Source organism: Mytilus edulis, chromosome 9, assembly GCF_963676685.1.
Source record: "Mytilus edulis chromosome 9, xbMytEdul2.2, whole genome shotgun sequence".
Taxonomy (NCBI): Eukaryota; Metazoa; Mollusca; class Bivalvia; order Mytilida; family Mytilidae; genus Mytilus; species Mytilus edulis.
Window position 1 is genome coordinate 56,033,697 of NC_092352.1, and position 20,417 is coordinate 56,054,113.

The 20,417-nt window shown below is 32.5% G+C and overlaps 1 protein-coding gene across 2 annotated transcripts in view; it reads left to right on the forward strand.

Moving 5' to 3' along the window:
• LOC139488611 (QRFP-like peptide receptor) overlaps positions 1–20,417 on the forward strand; it is a 67,865-nt gene that overhangs the window by 38,587 nt on the left and 8,861 nt on the right. For both annotated transcript variants that reach the window (XM_071274338.1, XM_071274337.1), the window contains exons 2-4: positions 4,590–5,035; positions 5,377–5,478; positions 10,397–10,508. In XM_071274338.1, the coding sequence (XP_071130439.1) occupies positions 4,590–5,035; positions 5,377–5,478; positions 10,397–10,508 (660 nt within the window). The remainder of the gene's footprint in view (positions 1–4,589; positions 5,036–5,376; positions 5,479–10,396; positions 10,509–20,417) is intronic.

Genomic DNA, 20,417 nt, shown 5'->3' on the forward strand with positions numbered 1-20,417 from the left:
GAGATTTTTCGGTCAGTCGGATGCTTTTTTAAATCCTCTATATCTTTATTCAAGAGGAAGTATGTTCTCGGTTAAATGATGATTTTTCGTCCATGCATAAGGTATTGTTGTGACCTAGAATAAATACAAGAATAGCACAAACTGTCAGCTCGACATAGCATATTATAACAACAATACTTTAAATTGACACAAAAGGAAGCTTCCCGATGCGCAACATCACTATTCATTATCTATACATTTTGTTATAATTTACCCTTAATAAACAAGCTATTGATTTCAAGACCATTTGTTTCAAACCGTTTCCCTCGTGTTTAACTTGAGTTTTTTTTACTGGAACCTGTATCGTATAAAGAGAGGCGAAAAATACCAGAGAAACATTTAAACTCACAAACCACAAATGAACTAACAACGACATGAATAAAAATAATAGACACACAAAAGTATACAAATCACATGAAAAAATAACACGAACCCAACCAAAAAGTGTAGGTGATCTCAGGTGCTCCGAAAGGGTAAGCAGATTCTGGTCCACGATGTATTTACCAACATGTATATATCATCTTTTGAACGTTGATTTAAGAAAACTGAATAGAAATGGTATGCGTGATTTTCTCCACATATTTTTGATAAATAGAAGAAATATAATAAAAGTTGATTCTGCAAAGAAATTTATCATTTCTGCCTCGTTTTTCTTTTTCTTATCAGCATCAAATTTTAATGTCTGTTTGATTTCTTCAAACATATAATGTAATTTATTGCGACTGTCGTACAAATTAAGAAATTAAGCTAGCTATCAAACCAGGTTTAATCTACCATTTTCTAATTAAGGTAAATACCTGTACCAATTCCGGAATATGACAGTTGTTTTCAATTTGTTTGATGTACTTGAGCCTATCTGATAATCATTTTTTCCGTTTTGAATTTTCCTTAATAGAGCTCGGTATTTTGTTATTTTATAAAAATGTACCAGGATCATCTAAACGTCGGGTTGTTGTCTCTTTGACACATTCCCCATTTCCATTCTCAATTTTAGGGAGATGAATAAGAATGAAAATCCAATGCTTCCTAATCGAGTGACATTGATCAATGTCATATGAACTTTTTGAAATTAAACAGTTTTTGTTTTAACTATGCATATTAAAATTGAGAATGGAAATGGGGAATGTGTCAAAGGGACAACACACACGACTAAAAAGCAGAAAACAGCACAAAAACAACATCAAAGAGTAATAATTCTCAAGAAAACATAAGATCTTGGAATATTTAGAAGTCTGATATTCAAAGTTTCTATGATTCGTCTAGGTTCTAATGGGTCTTAATGCTCCATATAAGTATTAATACATTCTTTGCTTGCAACCTTCTGTGTTTAACGAGAGAACAGCGCTTCGGATGCACCACAATTATAAATTAGCAGGCATAACAAACCACTTCATCATTAAATCAATTAACAGTATACCTACAATGTTCCTTTTATCTCTTTGAGATCAAATTATTTTTCATTGCAAACATAATAATTCTATGAAAGAAATATAAAACATTTCCTGTAGATTATTTTACTATAACGCTGCATTAATCGTATTATTTTACTAGAAGTGCGTTTTTGATTAGTTTTTGAAATCCGACAGATGACGAAAACCTTAGAGTATTAATATCAAAATAACAACCGAGAAACGTATGACTGACAAACATGTTTATAAATTCTCTGGTGATAAACAGATCAACAATATTTGACACTGTAGATGAAAAACTTTTGATTTATCATCATCACTGAACAAAATCCTTTGCCCAATTGCATCATAACATACAATGAATTACATTAACGGTACCAATTGTATTACCCCAGATAAGCATTTTGAAATTACATTAGTCATCAGTGATGCTCGTGGTTTAAATATTTGAAAAAAACAAAACTTATACAAACGTAAATCAATTTAAAAAGATTTTTTTTAAATGTTATCTCATCAAATTTCAAGCAAACAATATGGATACGGGGCTGATGATACATTCGGGGACTAATAGTCCACTAGCAGAGGTGTTAAAACTTTTTATGAACACCAGAAGGTTTGATTTGTGTAAAAGAAGATGGTCACCTTTCAACATTATCGCATATAATCAACCAGGGCCTTATTAATAATTTTACAATGTAGACGCGTAAAAGAAAAAAACTAAAAGTAAATGATTTTTTTTATGGTTAATGTATGTCGGATATACATTCATCTATTATATATATATCATTACATTGATATCTGTTCTCGTATACACTGTATATTCTGTGGTGGGATACTCATACATGACAATAACATTGGGTACGGAAATGGGGAATATGTGAAAAAGACAACAATCCGACCAAACATCAGATAACAGCCAAAGGATGTCTATGGGCCTTTAACAAAGCGAGAAAATACCGCACCCGGAGATGGGCCTGAGCTAGCCCCTGAATAAAAATGTTTACTTGAGTCTTGTTCTATTCTAGACTATTCTTAACAATTGTTCAGATTGTGTTTGGTTCAATAAACTCTTATCGAAGTTTTCAGTGTTTCTGGACACTTTTTGTTTTACATTTCATTAAAGATACGCATTTATAACTGTAGTAACTTGTATTGAAGATATTAAAACCTTATTTCAATTAATGAGTAGCTGAATTAAGTACTTAGATATCGTAAATGGTATAATTGCTGGGGAAATATTTAATTTTAACATATACATTGACAGATCAAATCTATTTATGCAAAACGTAATTTTGACGAATTATTTCAGTCTTTATCACTGAAGTAGGACAAAAATTAATTTTTTTTTCAGTCAGTGATTTGACTTCTTTTTTAAACCTTAAATAACTCAATTCAATGATAAAGAAGTTTTCTGTTAAACAAAATAACATTTTTTTTGACAGAACTTGGATGACTTTTACCTTCTATTAACAAAATACCGGTAAAGTCAATATGCACATGGTGACAGTTGCAAGTTCTCTGTTCTGTAACTTCACTTCCGAACTGTTTGCACTGTGCGTAACTATAATTTGTACTGTAAAACGTATTGTATAATTTACTTGTGCCAAATAAACTATATCACAAATATTAGTAATTAAATGTCTCTTGAAAGAAAGTTTGGCACTCCTGTATATTGCTATTGAATGTTAACTTAAGACAGCTGAACAGAAATGTTATGCATGATTTCCCCTTACATCCTTCTAATTAATACATTATATACAAAGTATATTCTTCATGGATTATTTAATTATAATCAAGACATTTTCATTTGGAATGTGTATTTTTTGGCCAATGGATTGCACAAACATATTTCTAAAATCTGTTTTAATATTAAAGGTACCATAATATATCGAGTCATTTTATGAATGTTTACCTCAAGTGAGACTTTAGATATGTATATAATGTCTTTATAAAAACTAGATATGCATGTAATGTCTTTATGAAAACTAGATATGAATATAATGACTTTATGAACACTAAATTTGTTTTAAAATTATAATGCACAGTTTCATTTGTCAATTTCAGGTACAATTTCAGCTTTCTGTGATTTACATCAGTTTAACTTAAACATATCGCAAATAGGTGTAGAAAAAATTAAAATTCGTGTGTTCAAAGTAATTATTTGATATTCTAAGATGACGTGCTTCTTTCACTTTGTGAATAAACCCATGCTCTTAATGCAATAAAATTTGTGTACACATGGGTATATTGACTAATGCAGAATAATGAAGTTTTCCAAATTGGTATGCATTTAATACATGACCATACATTCATTAACTTATTTTTTTAAATGATGCACATGTTGTTATTAATTCATTTATTAAGACAGTAATGTGTTGCATTTCGAAATTGACATATATGACCTAGATACGACAACCGTTCAAAACTCCTCCCTCTGAAAAATCACATTGCCAGTCGTTTACTTGTTTATAAACAAAAAAGGGAGGTTCATAGAAGAGCATACACAATCGCTCTGCACTTATACACAACGGATATATAAGTTACCTTAATTGTCGTAATCGGAATCGAAATCATTGATGCAAGCTATACTTTATTGTAGTTTTAACTTGGGTAGGCATTATATTTGTGTTATTCTAATCAAAAATATAATGCCTACCCGTGTTAAAACTACTATAAAGTATAGCTTGCATCAATTATTTCTTAAGTTGACCACATTTGATATCAAGAATTAATTAGATTATGATTATTTTAATTGACAAGCATTCATAAACACTTATCTCAAAGTGGTAGATCATCGACCTATTAAATAACTGCATATAAAACGGGATACGAGTATAATATAAACTACTAATCAATGTTGTATTTAGAAAGACATAAGAAAAAACAAAACGCACACACTATCCCCAAGAAACAAATACTAGTAGACTGAAACATTACAAAGATATTTTCCTATTCCAATTATTTCAGTTTGACAACTGCTTTAGTATTTTAAAAATGAAAATGGAAATGGGGAATGTAATAAAGAGACAACAACCCGACCAAAGTTTATTTAATTGATCAATTTTGTACTGATGAAAACCTATACAAATTACATTTTATTGTGTCAAATTGTATACAAATGATTTTTGTTTTGTTTTTCAGTTACCTCAGTTGTGTCAAGTATACTTTCCTTAACCTTGGTGGCCTATGACAGATTCTTTGGTATAGTTTATGCCATGAAAGCACATATCATTGAACGAAGTGCGAAATATTCACTTATAGTGATTTGGGTGTTTTCAATAACAGTAGCTTTACCAATGGTTCTGTTTAGGCGGCTATATGAAAGACATTGGAAAGATCACGTGGAGTTATGGTGCGATGACGATTGGTCAATAGGTGCTCTACAGGGTACACCAGAGCCCACCATAGCATTTCACAGACCAGCAAGAATGACTTATTATACTATTATCTGCCTCATATTATTTATATTCCCTATCGTTGCTATGATAGGTGCTTATTGTGGCATCATTAGAACATTGTGGCTCAATCAGATACCAGGAGAGAGATTAACACACGACGTTAGTGGACAAATGAAAATGAAACGCAAGGTATATTTACAAGAGTATGTTTTAAAGTAATATATCATGAAAGTTTTCAGTTTAAAAGTCAGGAGCTTGTAATTTAGTGGTTGCCGCTTTTTGCTTTATAACATATTTGTTTTTCGTTTATGTTTTAGTAAATAAATCAGGCCGTTACGTTAGTTTTCGTCTGATTTGTTTTACATTTTCGCATTACGGTTTGTTTTTTTAGAAGGGTCGTTTGGTGACCTATAGTTGCTGGAATCGTCGTTGTTTGGTTTCTTTGGATTCTTTAGGCTTTTAAATTGTCATTACAATGAAAAAAGACCTTTCTATATTTATTTGTAATTATACAATTTGTTTCTTTACAGGTTGTGATTATGTTAATCCTTATACTGACAGTTTTCTCTGTTTGTTGGTTTCCTCTACAAATAGCTATACTTTACTCAGAGTACAGATCGGACCCAAAAATGGTAAATACAATACATTACTAAATTATTACAAACAAATGAGAACAGCCATACTAGTCCCAAAGACGAAGCTTTGTCTCTTTGAAAAATATACATAAGATTTATTTCAATACTTTTTGAAATGTTTAAAAATAGTTCTCCAAATAACAAAAAAAGAAATGCATTGAGTCCTTACTATTGTTTTACATTGCATCGAATAAGTTTACGTCTTTCCTCAATGAAGTCGAAGAACCGAAACCATAGCGTGTTGTTGCATGCTACAGCATCAATTGTGTATTAGATTGCTATAAGATGAGTTTATGGTCAATCACTATTGATAGGCCAATGATAATTGGTATGCTAACATGATGTTAATCATATTTGGTATGTATATGCATTACTTTAGGCACACCTCATTTCCATGGAGATAAATTGATACTGTCATGAGTCATGGTCTATTGACCCGGAACATTTCCTTAGTTTTCATGTATTAATTTTGAAAAAGTCAATGTATTGGGCACCACTAGTGATAACTCAACCATATTTAGTATCCATTTGTATACGTATTAGCATGTAGATCAATTGGCACTTCCCCACTTTATGGTTCATTGACCATGAACATTTTACATTGTTTACATAATAAACTATTTGTTAAGTTGAGCCTAAAGTGAACCAAGTACGATAAACAATAAAGGTAGAGGTTGACATTACCTTTGAAATGGGTCATAATACTTATTCCCTAGACCCGTTCCAGTTTGTCACCAAAGGGTTGAAAGTAAGAGGAGGTATATGGTTATTCAAAATGACTATTGCCGGCTAGCGTAAATTCGCCACGTGGGCTACTATGCATAAGGAACAGAGAAGCATTGCATCCGAAATTACCAATAACACTTATACCTAAGCCCCGTATGAATATGTCAGCAAATAGTGAGAAAAGTATCCTGGTATATCACAAAGTCAAAATTAACTAGAGCAGCTGGCCTGACCTAATTATTACTTAAGTTCGATACAATAACAAAAATAACAGAATAGAAAAAGTCAATACACTAATTATATTAGATTCTCTTATCTATCTCTACAGTGTACGATGAAGGGGCATCATGGTATTTCTCCTGCACTTATAAATGTTGTACGTATTTTAACACAGAGGGACTATCTCAAAACATAACAAATGATCTTTGACATAAGTTTTGACAATGCTTCTGTAACTAACAGAAACATTTTCCGATACAAAAAATCCAACGATTGGTTGTTTTCCGGCAATGCTTCTTTAATTTTGTGTGCGTAAACGTTCATCACGGAGACAATTGATAGCCATCGAATGATACCGCAAAACAGAAATTCTATTTGTATAGAAAAGGAAAAACCATACACCTTTTGAAATCTATACAAATCAACGATGTATGTGTTTATCATTCACAATAAGATTGTTTCGGAAATAATAAATACTATGGATCATTTGACAGCGTATGAGATGCAAACTGCGAATATTTTACTGCCTTAAGCCTAAGAATATGTTCTTGGAAAAAAATGAAATATTTCGGTCTAACAGCTTCGAAATAACATATTTACAAAGGTTTAAATGTACAACCTGTGGTACCAGGAATCAAGGTATTCCATTCCATGAATTTAAAGAAAAAAAGGATTCGGACACACAATATCTTACAGAATACAATAGAAAAAATATCACAAGCTACCTAACTTATTGGACAACTGTGAAACTCACTCCGACTAGAATTGAAAGCTTGTCTTAAATCTGATGCTTAATTTATGGTTCATCAAGATGAAAATAACAGGAAATCATACGCAATGGTTAAAGATTTTGGCTAAGTTGAAATCAACGAAACAAACTTCTACAACTCTTTCAACGAATTAAGAAAACCACCGGAATAACAGTATAGAGAAAGTCAGAACACCAATTATATTAGATCCACTTATCAACATGATCAACTTCTTTAGATATACTGAGTGGAACTTAGATAGAGTGTACCAGTAAAGTGAATAGTTGTACACCACGGTAACTCTCCTGTACTTATAAATGTTATACGTATTTGAACACAGAGGGACTATGTAAAAATATAACAAAGGGAAAAAAAGGTATTAGTTATGACTACTAGTATTCCTCTCTATCTGACAGTTTAATTCTCCGATATGAAGATTCCAACATTTTCCAGCAATGCTTCCATCAATTTATTGTTCGTCTACTTCGATGCCAGGGACTATTGATAGCCATCGAAAGATACCTAAATGCGATAAGGTGTGAGAAAAACAGGTAAAACATTAATCAATACAATTCACCGGGGTATGTGTGTTTCATTCACAACATACTTTAAAGATTCGTTCGGAAGGTTTGAATACTTTAGGTCATTCTACAGCATATGAGATGGAAACTGCAAATCTTTTAGTTTCTAAGGTCTAAGAATATTTACATGAAGACAATCAAACATCCTCGGGATTACAAACTTAATGCGTGGTAAATGAACAACATGTGGACACCAGAAAGCACAAGTAATCCATTCCATCGTCTTTGAAAATGACAAATTAAGCAAACCAAATGCAACAACCATTTAGTGTCGAATATGTTATGACACCGTTAGGACCTACTATCTACTTCCAGAACAGTTAATAGCTTGAGGTCATCACCAATTTCCTTACTAATTGAAAGTACTACTCATTCCGGCATGAATGGAAAGATTGTCTTACATCTGATGCTTTATTTCTGGTTCATGAAAATGAAAATAACAGTAAATCATATGCAATGGTAAAAGATTATAACAGTAAATCATATGCAATGGTAAAAGATTATAACAGTAAATCATATGCAATGGTAAAAGAGTTTGGCAAAGTGAAAGTCTTCAACGAAACACACTTTTACTACTCTTTCAAAGAAGCAAGAAAACCACCGGAATCACGCATAACATTTTAAGATGTCACCAACCTTACATTAAAAAAAAAAATATCAAGTAAATGAAATCCCAGATCAATTTGAAAAGAACATGACATAGTTTTAAACACATATTTAATAAGCGGGACATCGATTTATTAAATCAAATTGAGATACAAAAGGGATTTGAATATTCAAGTTGATTTCTACTATGACATTTACCAATCCTAACTGCCTGTTGGCAAATCGTTATGCAATGCAGAAAACACAAATTTCTTCACTCTGAAAGCAAGAGAAAACGTGGCTGATAAATCATGTATTGTAACTCCAGTGAATATCAACAACTGCCACTATAATTTGGTTGTTGTATGTCCAATAGACAAGATCATGTATAATTGGATCCAGTAGTAGACAATCTTGGACATCTATTACATGTTCGTGTTATCTCAGAAACAGCAACGAAGATGACAGACACATGGCAATTATTTGATGTCATGATCACATAACTATACCCAACACAGACAGACATCACTTCGTACGGAGCATTTATCTGCTTTTATTTCAAAGTTTTCGTGGAACATGAATGCTTCGAAGGTTTCATTGACAGCACAATAGAGAGACAATTGGTCCTGAAAGAAGTTGTTGATGAATTTTAAATTCATAATGAAAACTAATCATTTGGAATTGAAGACATAACTATAAATAGCTGACCTCGACAGTATTGTTCATAGCATCTATACAAGTTCTGGCGTTGATCGACATAACAGCTGTCTGAAAGATCATGTTGTCATTAAAATGAAAGTGTAAGATGGTATTGGAGGGAGGTACATTCGGAAGATGAGGTTCAGTTGCTAATGCTTCATTTACAGAAAAGATATTTTATGCGTAAAATCGAAAAATGTAATTTATTTCCTAACGCAGAATATCTTTGATAGCTAAGGGTGACGATCCTATCCTCTCCTCTACACCCGTGATGACAATGCTGCGCCATCTACCGGTTGATAAAAGTCACGCCCATTCCGACCTCATCCTTTTTTACTAATAAACTCATCATAGGTATCAGGATTAAATTTGTACATTTCGTAAAGTTGGCACTGAAAATATATGTTAAAATTCCAACATTTGCGCGAAATACATACCCATTAACTTCAATAAGTTAATTAATAACGTTAAAATTGTCATCAGATATCGTTCTATATTTCGGGGGTAAAGACTTATTGAACAACCAGCACGTGGATATTGTTTATTTAAACTTTCTACACGTGATCATCTCAAAGATGCTTTTTGATTGGAGCCAGTTACAACTGCTGCCAAGAGAAATCACTATCTCAAGTTTCCGAAATTTTATCTTAATCCGTCAAAGTTGGAGAGGAGGGACGCGGATCGTAAGCCTTGGCTAGAGAAGATAGACGCAGAACAACTGAACTGTAAGCTATGGTATGATGAAATTGTTAAGGCAAAAGAGGTTTTATTTAAGGCGTAATGTCGAAGGTGGTCAATGTTAAATGTCTTCCTATGGCTCACGTTGGTAATATCCTAGTTTGGCCAGCCGGCAATGTTTAATTTTGACAATGAAATATACCAAAGTACCACCCTATGCCGACAAACTCGAGTGACATAAGTGTTAATATAAAAAAGAAGATGTGGTATGATTGCTAATGAGACAACTGTACACAAGAGACCAAAATGACACAGACATTAACAACTATAGGTCACCGTACGGCCTTCAACAATGAGCAAAGTCCATACCGCATAGTCCCCGATAAGACAATATAAAACAATTCAAATGAGAAAACTAACGTATTGACCATTTTAGAGGCAATGCCTACCTCCACCGTTGGTATTATTGCCAAGGTGGAGAATCTCCTAGCCTAGCCAGTCGCCAATAGTGTAGTTGGACTATGTGACATACTGGGTATCCCTTCCCTATACTGACAAAGTCCTACAGATCTAACTCATTTTAGAGGCTATTATCATTCCTAAACTTATGATTATGTAATAAGAAATATCACATGGTTTTCACATTTATCATTATTATATTTCGTTTTTCCGTTTCAGATGATGGGTGAATGGTACGATACTTTTTATTTCCTAGCCAGAACATTGGCTTTCTCAAACAGTGCTATCAATCCGATTATTTATGCAGGTTTTAATGAGAATTTTAGAAAAGGTAAGTGAAGTTATTTAAATTGTCCATTAGTTCAAATAAATAAAAATCAAAATCAAATGAAGAAGCGCTTTATCTATGCTGCTGAAAAAAGAAAACAGTCTAAGGTTTAAAATGTTGAGTGTCCTGAAACTATTATCAGTTCACTGTGTGTCCTGAAACTATAATCATTTCACTGAGTGTCGTCACACTGATATCAACGGAAGATTTGTTTAAGCCGTGATACTATTTTCGTTGAATAACAATTATATATATTAGTCTGTTGCGGTAATATTTCACAAATAATGATGTTAAGCTAGAGAACATTCTAATGCAAATCTCAAATGACGTTCTCTTGGGAAATTATCTAACATTTCTTTGACAAGCCAGTATCTATCTTTAGTTTTTAAAATGGATGAATCTTACATTTATATAAACGGAACATAAACCATATGCAAGTAAATCCTCTTGAAATAAATCCGGTGTTTTTTTTTATCATTATATCATCTGTTTAACCAATCCTTCGCCGTTTTTATAGAATCTTAGTTGTATCTTCTAAATAAATATAATGATTTTTATAATTGGCATAATTTATTAGTAATAATTCTGAATATATGATTTTCATTTCCGAAAGAAAGACATAAATTAAACTAGTGCTTTATCAATATATAAGTAAGTAGAAATTTTGCATGTTAATTCCAAACATAACAGATCCACAAATAAACTCGGGTTAACGTTGGTATTTTTATTTTTTCAAAAACTAAAATATGTATTACTTGACAGTCTCGTTGCACTGATATTAATGGTGCATTTCATTAAGCCAATAATTCAATTAATGTTGCTTTATTTTATCATTAACACTGGTTTTTCAATCAAAATTCTAATTTGAAATGCGCCGTTTCACGTACACAAGACGCACAAAAGAGGGACGAAAGATACCAAAGCGCCACTTATGAAAATAAACTGACAACGCCAAAGATAAAAATATCTATGGCGTTGTCAGTTTATTTTCATAAGTGGCGCTTAAATCAAAACTGTTCAGAGAACAAATTTAAGCGCTTGTAAGAAAACATTTTTGGGGGTTTTTGGTGGGGTTCGTGTTGCTTAGTCTTTAGTTTTCTATGTTATGTCTTGTGTCCTATTATTTGTCTGTCTTTTTATTATTTTATCTATGGCGTTGTCAGTTTATTTTCAATTTCTGAGTTTGACTGACCCTCTGGTATCTTTCGCCCCTCTTTTATTAACGAATTTTTTACAATTATTTATTTAAGTTTGATGAGACCAATCGTCACGACGTTTTCGCGAGTTTCATGAACATGTAAATTTGAACATATTATTTTTATTTTAACTCAACGTTTGAAGTATATTTTTACCCAACAGAAGCATTTTCTTCATACCCAATCTTTTTAGTTACAACACTCGTCTGTGTGCAAATATAAGCGGGCTTTCTTACGGATATAAATTAAGTGAAGCACGACCGGCCGGCGGCCCGAGTTGCATAAGTACAATCTAGTCCAGTCAATCTAGCATAAATTTGACCATAACCCGAAAGTATTTGCAACAGAAGATTTTTAACTTTTAATCTTTAGCATTATACCCCAAATATACACAGAAAAAAGTCCCATAAAATCTAACTTGAGGAAGACTAAAAAAATCCCCATTTAAAATTCCTATGGAGATTTACATTGAAAAGGGAGATAACTCTTGCAAAAAAGGCAGAAATATCAATAAAAATTGATACAAAATTATTACTTTCCCGCTTCTATTCATCAGAATGTATTGATTCTTGATATTTTAGCGGTCTTTATACTGTAACACACAACTCTTAAGATATTTTCATATCTTTTATCAAGCTATAATCTAGATTTCGTAATTCATTAGTTGACCATTTATTGATTTTTTTAACATGTCAAGGTAAAGAATCTCAAATTTAATCAAAATAATTAAGCATGTATTCTTCTTTTTGTGGTTTAAAGTTTCTTTAGATGAGTAAGTTGCTGAAAAAATATAATATACAGATATAAACAATACCAAATTGTCACATTATTTTTTCAAAATGGTCACAAAGCTTCAGATTTGCAATTTCTTGAATGAAAATTGCACGAAAAAAATAAAACTACCCATAACATATCGGTTTTGTACATTTCATGAGCAGAAGATTATATAATTTAGTCAAATACAAACTTATAACCCCATCAAAGTGTCATACTTTACATAAATTTCAAGAAAAACAACAAAAAACTGACCAAAAAGGACTCATTTTTGCAAGAGTTATCTCCCCTTCCAATGTTACTTTCCATAGGAAATTAAAAATGCTGATTTTGAGTTTTCCTCAAGTTAGATTTTATGGGACTTTTTTATGTGTATACAAAGGGCATATAGCTATAGATTAGAACTAAAACATTTTCTGTTGCAATTAGTTTGAGGTTAAATCTTAGTTTGACTGGACTAATCACTTGGAGAAATATTTTATCAGTGATTTGCAAATTCCAAGACGATGAAATGAGGGTTGGATTCAATATAAACAATTTTCATTTTTTCCTTTCTAGAGTTATTTACTTGAGTGAAAGAGAATTAGTAGTGCTATGTATATGTCGTTTCTGTGCGATAAACCCAATCACTCCCAATTTGGTAAAGTTATTTCTCATCACACAATTGAAGTTAAGATTGGTTTTCGGATATTCACAATTAGTCGTTCATTAATTATGGCCTTTGATTGAGTTAACAGTGACATTTATTTTATAAATGAAGGAAAAAATCGGTTTGCTATCCTTTTGACAGCCCTTGGACTGTAAAATTTCTAGATATACTTGGGTTAAATATGTCGAATATACTAAAACAAATCTGTCTAGTTTAGGAAATTACCTTCGCTTGTATTTCTTATCAGGAGAGGTTAATTCTGAAAAAAAACAGAACATGACGCAATGTTAACAATACAAAAAAAACACGATAGTTGAACCACAGCTGTTAAGTTATATCACCCACTGTCTGATTTGATACTTTATTAATTTTATTTATAAGAGAAAAATAATATCGTAAGTTCCATATCCTATTGTTGTTTTGTAATTTTTTTTTCTGCATTTCCAGGGCGTACGGAAGCAACCTTTTGACGTTTATATACTATATCATGTTCTGAAATAGATTATACGAACATTTTCGATTGGTTCTCATTTTTCTTTCTTTGCGATAACAAATCTGACTAATATCATTTCAAAAAGAACGATCGTGTCATCAATCTTTTTTTTTATCCCCCACATTTTTTTACAAATTCTGAGCGAAGGAAGTATTAGCATAGTCATTCATTGCAAAATGTAACAAGAATGTGTCCCCAGCACACAGATGCCCCACTGGCACCATTATTTTCTATGTTTAGTGGACCGTGAAAATGGGGTAAAAACTCTTATTTGGCATTAAAATTAGAAAGATCATATCATAGGACACATGTGTACAAAGTTTCAAGTTGTTTGGACTTCAACTTCATCAAAAACTACCTTGACCAAAACCTATAACCCGAAACGGGACAGACGGACTAACAGACGAACGGACGGACGCACAAACCAGAAAACATAATGCCCCTCTTCTATCGTAGGTGGGGCATAAACATATTGTTATCAAAGTGTCCGGTTAAAATCTCTTCCTTGAAAAATGTTTACTTTCTTATGAAAATTGTTTTCAATGCCATGACTTCATTAGGAACATTTCACTGATGCAACATTTCTGTAACTTTTTCAACAGTTACTGTATCTTATCATTAATTTGTCTTCGTAAGGAATGCATCCCATTGATAAATAGCTTGGGTTTTTTGTCTTGGTCACTATATGTTTAGTTCTTTTTTGTTTAAGCAGCTCAATTCGATTTGTTAATGGTTTGTTCTTAGGAAGTGAATTAAGCAGACTTGCCCTCTTATTTATTACTATCAGAAGATATGTTTATAATATTTAAATTTTCAAAAAAGACCTGACGAAGTAATGAATTTTATTTATACTTCAGTATGTTATTACTGCTGATGTCCCCCCTTCTCCGAGCCTTGATATAGTATGACGTTTAAACATCAAGAACATATTCTAACATAGGAACTTACTCAACTGCTGTATACGAACGTTATTGACATGCACTATTGTAATAAAAGGTAATCAGTATGATCGAATCAAAGCGATATATTTATATATGACAAGGGAATTCTGCGCTGTTAGAAGTATTATCAATCTCTGTATTGTAACACTTATAGGATATATAAAGCACGCAGTATTAAAACAACATCTGTTACTGATATGTCAATTGTTTATTTAGATTTCATGATTAGTATTCTCTATTGTCCTATATGCTGAACTGTTATTGCGGAGTATTTGGAATCTATTAAATAAGCTTAACCATATGGTTATGGGTAAATGTCTTAGTCTTCGAACAGCGGCATACTGATGTTGCCTTTAGTCAGGTGTAATTAAGAAGTGCCTACGTAGCAACACTCCTTGAATAAGGAAATCAAAATTCAAACTCGTATCAATCAAATGAGAATTATGAAGATATTTGGTGCACGTTGATAAAAAACAAAGCCCCAAAACATGCATCTAAAAGTCATAGTTTAAGTTTATTCTACACATTTTTTGATTAATATTATGTTCTACTAACCCAAAATCAAGTTTATCTAAATGTGAACTTAATGAACATGCATAACTGCAAAACTGTTGTTTGAACATTTGTAACATAAGATTGATTGATTGTTGGTTGCTTAACGTCCAGTGGCAAACATTTCATGCATGTTCAGGACGAGAACAAGTAAACAATAAATACAATAGCATGAATAGGTAAGTGTTGTTATAGAGGGCATCCGGGATGATGATCGGGGAAATTTGGACTGCCTAATGAGGGTATATTGGATATGAACATGGATTTTGTTGGTTGCTTAACGTCCAGTGGCAAAAATGTCATGCATGTTCAGGACGAGAAGAAGTAAACAATAAATACAATAGGTAAGTGTTGTAATAGAGGGCATCCGGGATGATGATTGGTGAAATTTGGACTGCCTAATGAGGGTATATTGGATATGAACATGAATTTTGCCTTGAAACAGACCAACAACGCACCCCTCAAAAAGATGTTGCAAGGGTTATTAACGGTCATAGATCTTGACCGTCTCTTTAGACGAGGCATCAAATTTAACGTCCCCATTCGGACCAGACGTGGCTGCAAACATGTACATCCCGCATAGCTAAATGTACGCCCAACTTTGACATGGGTTTTACCGGCGATCGGAAGAATACCAAGTGACCCTATTTCCAAGTCAACCTTTAGGGTGTAAAGTGTAAAATAAGTGGTTGACTTTTGTTTATTAATATTGTGTACCTGGAGTTCTGCTAGGAAGTCAGTTTGGTTGTAGGGGTTATATAAATAAGCATCCACGTCAGTTTGGAAAGGGGATATGGAATATGATGCCTCGTGTTTATAGGGTTATACCCTACATTAAATAATGGGGTAAAAAGGTCGCGTGTAACACATTTACCCAATATGCAAGCTTTTCTTGTTACGGTCTATTATTCCACCCTTTTTACATCTTGATATGCCTCATTTGCATAGTCCTCGGATATGAAAGAAACAGTGATCTCAGGTAATCGTTAAATGGTCACCAATATTTTGAAGAATTGATCATTACGATTTATCATAAATATAAGAAGATGTGGTATGAATGACAATGAGACAACTCTTCATCCAGATCACACTTTGTAAAAGTAAACCATTATAGGTCAAAGTAGGGTCTTCAACACAGAGCCTTAGCTCACACCGAACAGCCAGCTTTTAATGGACGACAAAGTGACTAGTGAACAACCATTCAAACAGGAAAACAGACAGTATAATCTATATATAAAACAAGAGGCTCTCAAGAGCCTGAATCGCTCACCTTAATTCTTTTGGTTAAATCTCTCATCAATGATTATTTTGGCTTTTCAATTTATTTAAATGTTTTTTGGATCGTCCTATTTTCTTCAAAAGCCAAAAAAAAAAAATCATTTTCTACTATGTTCTATTTTAGCCATAGGAGCTATGTTTCTTGACATACAAGGAAATAAAATATAAAATTTATACTAGATACTCTGAAACTCATTTAGCCTAAGTTTGGCTGAAATTGATACAGCAGTTTCAAAGGAGAAGATTTTTTTAAAGTAAGTCAACATGATGAACAAATTGTGAAAAAAGTCTTTAAAGGGCAATAACTCCTTAAGGGGTCAATTGAAAATTTTGGTCAAATTGACTTAATTGAAGATCTTACTTTGCTGAACATTATTGCTGTTTACAGTTTATTTCTATCTATAATTATATTCAAGATAATAAACAAAAACAGCAAAATTTCCTTAAAATTATCAATTCAGGGGCAGCAACCCAACAACAGGTTGTCTGATTCATCTGAAAATTTCAGGGCAGATAGATCTTGACCTGATAAACAATATTACCCAACGTCAGATTTGCTCTAAATGCTTTGGTTTTTGAGTTATAAGCCAAAAACTGCATTTGACCCCTATGTTCTATTTTTAGCAATGGCGACCATGTTTGTTGAAAGATCATAACTTCGGATACAATTTACAAACTAGATACCCTAAGGAACATTCAGTTAAAGTTTGGAAGTATTTGGCCCAGTAGTTTCAGAGGAGAAGATTTTTGTAAAAGATTACTAAGATTTACGAAAAATGGTTAAAAATTGACTATGAAGGGCTATAACTCCTAAAGGGGTCAACTGACAATTTCCGTCATGTTGACTTATTTGTAAATCTTACTTTGCTGAACATTATTGCTGTTTACAGTTTATCTCTATCTATAATAATATTCAAGATAATAACCAAAAACAGCAAAATTTCCTTACAATTACCAATTCAGGGGCAGCAACCCAACAACGGGTTGTCTGATTCATCTAAAAATTGCAGGGCAGATAGATCTTGACCTGATAAACAATATTACCGCGTCAGACTTGCTCTAAATGCTTTGGTTTTTAAATTATAAGCCAAAAACTGCATTTGACCCTTATGTTCTATTTTTAGCAATGACGACCATGTTTGTTGATAGATCAAAACTTCGGATACAATTTATAAATAAGATACCCTAAGGAACATTCAGTTAAAGTTTGAAAGTATTTGGCCTAGTAGTTTCAGAGGAGAAGATTCTTGAAATAGTTTACGACGACAGACGACGGACGACGACGGATGCCAAGTGATGGCATAAGCTCACTTGTCCCTTCGGGACAGGTGAGCTAAAAAGAGAAACACTTATGAACCACATTAACAAAAATCAGGTGCAGGTGAAAACAAATGCAGCATGTTTAAACGTTTTGATAGTTACCAAGCTTCACACGTTCATGAAACAATAGTGTAACATCACAACATAGAAACGATTGAAACGGCTTACCTTAATCAAAAGACATATTAACACAAACAAGCAAACATATACTGATTCCTACCTTGCATTCCAGCTTTCACCAATTTGCATAAAGGGTAATTAAAAAGTAATATTAAAATACACACGGCAATATGAACTATTACGTTTAAATAAGTTTTCAGGATTTTTAATATTCACGTGAAAAATAATATTCAAATCTTCGTCTTTAATCTTGTTAATTTGGCTGTTTTAACGTTTTAGATTCTATGGTCACTGATGAGTATACGAACGTACGGCGTACAAAATATTTACCCAAGCATCGTTAATAAATTACATATTTATCTTCGTAATTAAAAAAAAGTAAAAGAGACGTATCTTCATTTTTTCACGTCGGCGAAAATATTTGTCAAGTAAACCAGTACATTAAAGGAACGTTCTATAAGAAAAAAACACTTGTTATCTGGGCCTACAGGTATCATGGGTGTATAGAATTTAATTTAAGTTTTGAAAATGTAAACACCTTTCGGTTGTACCTCAACAGAATTTTCAACATAGTTAGCATACTATCGATTGTACCATATCATTTTTTCGACTTGTTATATTTGTTTGTATTTGAAAAAATTAAAATCACAAAAATACTGAACTCCGAGGAAAATACAATCGCAAAGTCCCTAATCACATGGCAAATTCAAATGAAAAAACATATCAAACGAATCGAATGGACAACAACTGTCATATTCCTGACTTGGTACAGGCATTTTCAAATGTAGAAAATGGTGGATTGAACCTGGTTTTATAGCGCCAAACCTCTCACTTGTACGATAGTCTCATCAAATTCCAAGTTAGAAATTCGTTCTATCCAAATGCAGTGATGCTTGGATGGAGCTCATGTATTTGTAACTGCAATTTAATCTTAAATATTTTCTGAATTATATAATAATGACGATATTAAAAATCGTTCACCTAGAAACGCTTTAAATAGATGTTTGTCTATCCATTAGAAATAACGTAAGGAATGGATTTTGCCGTAAGAGTGCATTACATTTTATCTATAGTGCTTTTAGGAAACTATAAAACAAAACCAGTATGCTTATGTAAACAGATATAATGCAAATTTGGAAATGATTGTATGTGATTTTAAGAGGATCACTTTCATGTGGTGATTACTACTGAGTGACAATTCGGTCGGAAAAACATATTTATAGTTATGCAACTAGGAAGAATAATCACCGATTTAAAACTGAAATTACAATTGACATGTTGTTTATATTTTTGCCGCTGCTGTATGCAAATGTTAAATAAGTGACAGATAATACGAACACCATTAAATGGGAGAAAAGCCTTCATCCCATTTGTTTTTGTAAACTCAAAGGCTCACTGAATCACCTGATGATTCCTTCAATTTTCAAAAGGTTTAGTTGGCAAAGTACATAATCAGTGAAAAATACTGTTTTGTCCGACAATATGAGAAAAAAAATTCACAAAGATATTGAACTCAGACGGAAAATTCAAAAAGGAAAATTCCTTATCAAATGGCAAAATCGAAAGCTCAATCACATCTTACGAATGGATAACAACCGTGATATTCCTTAATTGGTACAGGCATTTTCTTGTTTTAAACTAAAGGCTCTAAAGAGCCTGTTTCGCTCGTCTTGGTATATGTGCATATTTAACAAAGGACACAATTGTGTTTTGGTGAAGGTGATGTTTTGCAGATCTTATTTTACTGAACATTTTTGCTGCTTACAGTTATCTCTACTTATAATGAACTTGGCCAAATAGAGGGAAATATTTTGTAAAAAATTTGAAAATAAAACACGTTATTTATACAAATTGACTATAAACAGATAAAGGTCAATAACTCCTTAAGGGGTTAATTTAGTCATGTTGACTTATTATTAGATCTTACTTTGCTGTACATTATTGTTGTTTACAGTATATCTCTATCTATAAAAATGTTGAAGATAATAACCAAAAACTGCAAAATTTTCTTAAAATTACAAATACCGGGGAAGCAATCCAGTTTGCCTGATTTGTCTCAAAATGTCAGAGCAGATAGATCTAGACCTTATGAACAATTCAACCCCGTTAGATTTGCGTTAAAAGCTATGGTTTCAGAGATATGAGCCAAAAACTGCATTTCCCCCCTGTACTATTTTTAGACATGTTTGCCCTCTTGGTTAGCGGGCTAGATACCCTAATGATGATTGTTGCCAATTTTGGTGAAATTTGTCTCAGTAGTTCCAGAGGAGAAGTTTGAAATAGATTACAAAAAATTACGAACAAATGTTAAAAATTTACTATAAAGGGCAATAATTCCCAAAGGGGCCAACTGACAATTTTGGTTATGTTGACTTATTTGTAGATATTTCTTTGTTGAACGTTATTGTTGTTTACATTTTATCTCTATATATAATAATATTCAAGATAATAACCAAAAACTGCAAAATTTCCTTAAAATCTAACCCAGGGGCATCAACCCAATAACGGGTTGTCTGATTTATCTGAAAATTCCAGGGCAAACAAATTTTGACATGATGAACAGTTTTATTTCTGTCAGATTTGCTCTAA